The following is a 4,593-nucleotide window of genomic DNA, read 5'->3' on the forward strand; positions in this document are numbered from 1 at the left end:
CCATCATTTTTTATAACTCCCATGCAACCATGGAGCTACATTGTAACTGTTATGCGTGACCGTTCATGTTGTCTGCCATCATTTTCATGAGACTGGGTACGACCTACTCATGTAGTTTACTAGCGCTCCCATAAGACCAAATCCGACTTGTTGATGTCATTTTACAATGCTCCCATGATCGGGGTCCAATTTGTTCATATTATGCAGCTTAACATGTTGTCTCCTCATACTCGGCTTTAATAACTCGACTTGAAAATTATGAGATGTCACTGTCAACTTTTTTTTATTCAAATAGATTATGCTAATTTTTGAATTAAATTTGCTTTTACAATTTTGAGATTAATGTATTTACTGTATGATTATTATTTAAATTTTTTATAACTTATGCCCGTAATAAGTTAGAATTTTAAGGTTTAAATAGTTTTTTTGGTATTGGAAGTTAACGAGTTTTTGATTTTGATCGCTAACTTATATCTGTAATAAGTTAGAATTTTAAGGTTTAAATAGTCTTTTGGTTACTGAAAGTTAACGAGTTTTTTATTTTGGTCCCTATATCTTTTTTTGTATGAGTCTCTATATCTTGTTTTTATGTATCTGATTATCATTATCATGCTCCTTTTTCATGAACATCAATTCGTGCAAACAAGGACGGCAAGTGCATGATTTCTCTCCAGAACAAGAATTGAACATCAATTTTCATATATTACAATTTCGATACTAAGAGTTAAATAAAGTGAGCTCATGAACGAATAACTAAGGTGTATACATTTTTAAACAAAGGGTGTGAGTTAAATATACCACAAATTACAAAAATTTATTTTGAATCAATAAAAAAATAATTGTATAAGCCACATATTAAACAAACAAAAATATAAATAATTCCCACCTTGCACCGTTAAATATAGAATATTATTTAATAATTGTATATTATTTCTAAAATATTTGAAAATTGTATTTGACCATATACATTTTTTATAATTTAATGTTTTAGAATTCCTTAGTTTGTATTTTCTTTTTAAAACTTTAATTTATATCCTTAAAAATAGTTATTTTTATTCTACTTACGTCGTCGTTTTGGCAGGTGTTGCTTTTGATAAGGCAATAAACCTCCCCGCCATTAAAATGCAATACTAGAGAAAAAATGCTAGCGCCAAATTACACGTGTCAAACCCTTACTCGTTCTCAACCAGAACCACCATGTCTTCCTCCCAAACAAATCAACAACCTCCTCCACCGCCGCCACCTTCTCACCACAACCGCATTCACCATCTCCTTCAATTTCAACTTCTCTTTAAAAAACCCAATGCCAGTTTCAGAGCCGGTAGCCGGTGCCAGTGGCCTCTTCATCATGCCCCCACCACGCCTCATCAACCGGTATTATCTAGTAAGGTCCGGTGAGTCAGAGTTTGAGAGCAAGGGAGTGATTAACACGAATCCTGTGACGAAAACCTCCGTGGATAACGGTTTATCCGATAGAGGGAAGAAACAGTCTGTTAGAGCAGCTTTTGATTTGAAAGAAATGGGTGCTTGTGATAATAACTGTTGGATTTGGCCTGCTATTACTCAAAGAGCTTATGAAACTGCTGAGATTATTGCTTCTGTTAATTCAATTACTCGAAGGTTAATTTTGCTTTTTGAGTTATTAACTTAACTTTTTTCTTCTTATAATTTAGGGTTTGTGAAATTCTTTGATTTCAGTTATATAGTTCCAGAATACAGCTTTCTTGATGCAAGGGGGTTAGGTGCTTATGAAGGAAAAACATTAGAATCTGTTTCAGAAGTACTTTTCTTTACTTCAGCTTTGCTTTTGTCAATCATATAGATATAATATTTATTTCATTACAATTACAATTTCACTTATTATTGTTGAGGTGAGTATAATTTGTGCAATGAGGTGAAAAATATGTGTAATGGTGGTGCAGATATATGCATCAGACAGTATATCTACGAAAATCAAACCTCCTCCAATTGACGACGGAACTCCAAATGAGAGTGTTGCAGATGTTTTTGTTCGCGTGACCCAACTCATGTCGATCCTTGAAACTCAGTACGCCGGTGACACGGTTGTCATAGTCTCGCCGGATTCTGATAACTTATCAATCCTTCATGCTGGGTTGGTAGGACTAGACTTGAGAAGGTAACTTAGTAACTAACGGGATACTCCAACCTCAACCAACCAAACCTCTTGCAATTACTTATGTGTATAATTTCAGCTCTGTTTTTTTATTTTATGTATCACATTTTTATTTCTCTTTAGCCGTCTCTTCAATTTCAGGCACAGGGATCTGTCTTTTGCACCTGGTGAAGTTCGCTATGTTGATACCGATGACATTCCTACTTACAAGATTCCTCCATCTGCTGTATATAAATGTTCCAAACTACCAAATTGTAATTAGCTCTTTTATTTCCTTTAATTTGTTATATATAGCAGTAAAAAAATATGGATATATGTTGATGAATATATAGCTAAAAATATGTGTCTGTTCAAGGAAATCAAATATGTGTTTGACTGGAAATCATCTCATTCATTGCAAGCAAGAAATCTAGAGAATACAACAGTCAGGTTCAAGGACATTTCCAAAGCAAGACATAGACCCCATATTTCTAGCTTACTCCTACTAGGCCATTCGTAGTTTTGTTCTTTACATCATTTGACAACAATAATACTAACATTTACAAAGGGGACCTGTTACAAACTCATGTGCATGTTCGACAATCAAAATGGGCTGCATTATATTTATCATCCATATTTGAAATGCCATGTGCATAAACCATAGCATTAAAAGGCTCATCTTCCAAATTGTCCATAATGTGAGACTGAAAAGTTGAGTATCATGTTAAAAGAAAGGGTATCATTTTGGTTGGGATTAAGATTCTATTCCATTGGGACATGTCTTCCAAGGGGTGAGATAAACCAAAATCTCTAGGCTTCTTGACATTACATGATCTTGAGATTCAGTGTCACTCTATGCTGGAACCAAGAATATGTGGAGATCGCAGTGGAGTAATTTTTGATACGGTGGAGCGTGTGTGAACTTGTAAGGTTATCACTTCCATGACGAAGTCGAAGTCAGTGAATGAGTGAGAAATTAATTTTAATTTGTGAATGAATAAATATCTGAAATAACACGCATTGTGCTTTATATAAGATGAACAATTTTAACCGTTTCCATGAGACCCAACACCATGTGTGTGTGACCGTTCGATCAGATCCAATAGTGGGGAGTGTGTTGGAGGTCAGAACCATATACCCTTAACTAGGGCAAAGTCTTACCTATTATAGGCGCCTTTCTGCGTGATGCTTGCTATTGGGTCTTTCGTGCGGGCTGTCCTGAACAGTTGCCCCCCAAGCCCTTATTCACTGTCGCGCGCGGATCAAAACGAGTAATTTTGTAAAAACGTAATACAGGGACAATTAAACTCGGATATCGTCTCAAGGATTCTTGTTTGTAATAATTAAACGTAATCGAATGTGGGGGGTTGATTTGGTGTTCAATTACAAAAATGCAGAAAATAAGTGATTATGAAAAGTGATTATTTGAATAAGCTGAAACGAATCAACCCACTATATCATCTTCCGACTTATCATTGATCCCTATAAAATTCCAATTCACTAAATGAGTCTGATCCTATTCGATTACAAAAGCTACTGACAAGCGCAATAACAATTATACGAAGTATGCCCCTGAATTCCGAGTAAAGCAAACAGATTAAAACTATTGCGAATTAAGCAAACGCAATATGATCGAACGCGATAATGCAAAAGCTACACTAATCACGAAATTGATTCAAAAGCAGACAACAATCAAATTGAAGAATTCTATCATGTAAAAAAATTAAATTAAGCAAGTAATTGTGATTATAGATATAATTCAAAGGAATAGATTAATGGAAAATTATAAAAGAACCTCAAAGTGGCATCCGATTACAGTGAATTGATTCTTGGGAAATTAGTTCTCCATAGTCATTCTTTGCAAGCTCTCAAATTCGTACATCCATAGTGATTTTCCCGTCCCCTTCCTAATGGTGTACGGCTGCTAGACCTAGGGGAAAACAAAGACCCGTTTTACAACTCAACTGGGTCGACCTAGCCCACTACAAATGACCCAACACTAAAATAAAATTCTAATGCTGTAACTTGAAACGAAATTCTGGAATTTTGAGCTCCGAATCTGACTTTGACTCCAACATGAAAGTCGTAGCTCTCTCTCTTAGTTTTCCGGCGATTTTTAAAACGCCTCAAACGGATTCCCAGAACTCCAGTTATGATCGTTTCCGCGCAGACTGCTAAAGCTGAAAAATAAGTGCGAAAATTAAATTAAACTAAAAATAAAATAAAATATTAAAACATAATAAAATATAATAATAAACAAAATAAAATAAAGAAATGCCTAAGTAAAAAGTAGGAGGAACGTGCATCAAAATGCACTGATCAAATTCCCCCACACCTGAACTTTTGCACTCCGAGCAAAATGAAAAACAAAACAAAACACAGACACATCAACGGTTACTCATTCTAGGTTACAAGTCATCTTCGGTTAAGTTTGCTTCGATAGGTACTAATCTTGCACACTAAGGACATTGTAAGAACAC

General features: G+C 35.0%; 1 protein-coding gene across 1 annotated transcript; it reads left to right on the top strand.

Annotated features, from left to right (window-relative positions):
* The first annotated feature begins 1,062 nt into the window (after nucleotides 1-1,062).
* Nucleotides 1,063-2,519, top strand: LOC127073912 (uncharacterized). Its single transcript, XM_051015158.1, has 4 exons — nucleotides 1,063-1,620; nucleotides 1,699-1,780; nucleotides 1,923-2,137; nucleotides 2,276-2,519. Exons 1-4 carry the CDS (start codon nucleotides 1,142-1,144, stop codon nucleotides 2,394-2,396), a joined length of 897 nt encoding a protein of 298 aa, XP_050871115.1. The 5' UTR covers nucleotides 1,063-1,141; the 3' UTR covers nucleotides 2,397-2,519.
* Nucleotides 2,520-4,593: the final 2,074 nt, after the last annotated feature.

Source organism: Lathyrus oleraceus, chromosome 4, assembly GCF_024323335.1.
Source record: "Lathyrus oleraceus cultivar Zhongwan6 chromosome 4, CAAS_Psat_ZW6_1.0, whole genome shotgun sequence".
Taxonomy (NCBI): Eukaryota; Viridiplantae; Streptophyta; class Magnoliopsida; order Fabales; family Fabaceae; genus Lathyrus; species Lathyrus oleraceus.

Bases quoted from the DNA above. Each gene is read 5' to 3' on its own strand.
- LOC127073912 (XM_051015158.1), top strand. From the start codon at position 1,142: ATGCTAGCGCCAAATTACACGTGTCAAACCCTTACTCGTTCTCAACCA. The intron at 1,621-1,698 runs GTTAATTTTGCT...CTTTGATTTCAG, and splicing joins GTTAATTCAATTACTCGAAG to TTATATAGTTCCAGAATACA. The intron at 1,781-1,922 runs GTACTTTTCTTT...ATGGTGGTGCAG, and splicing joins CATTAGAATCTGTTTCAGAA to ATATATGCATCAGACAGTAT.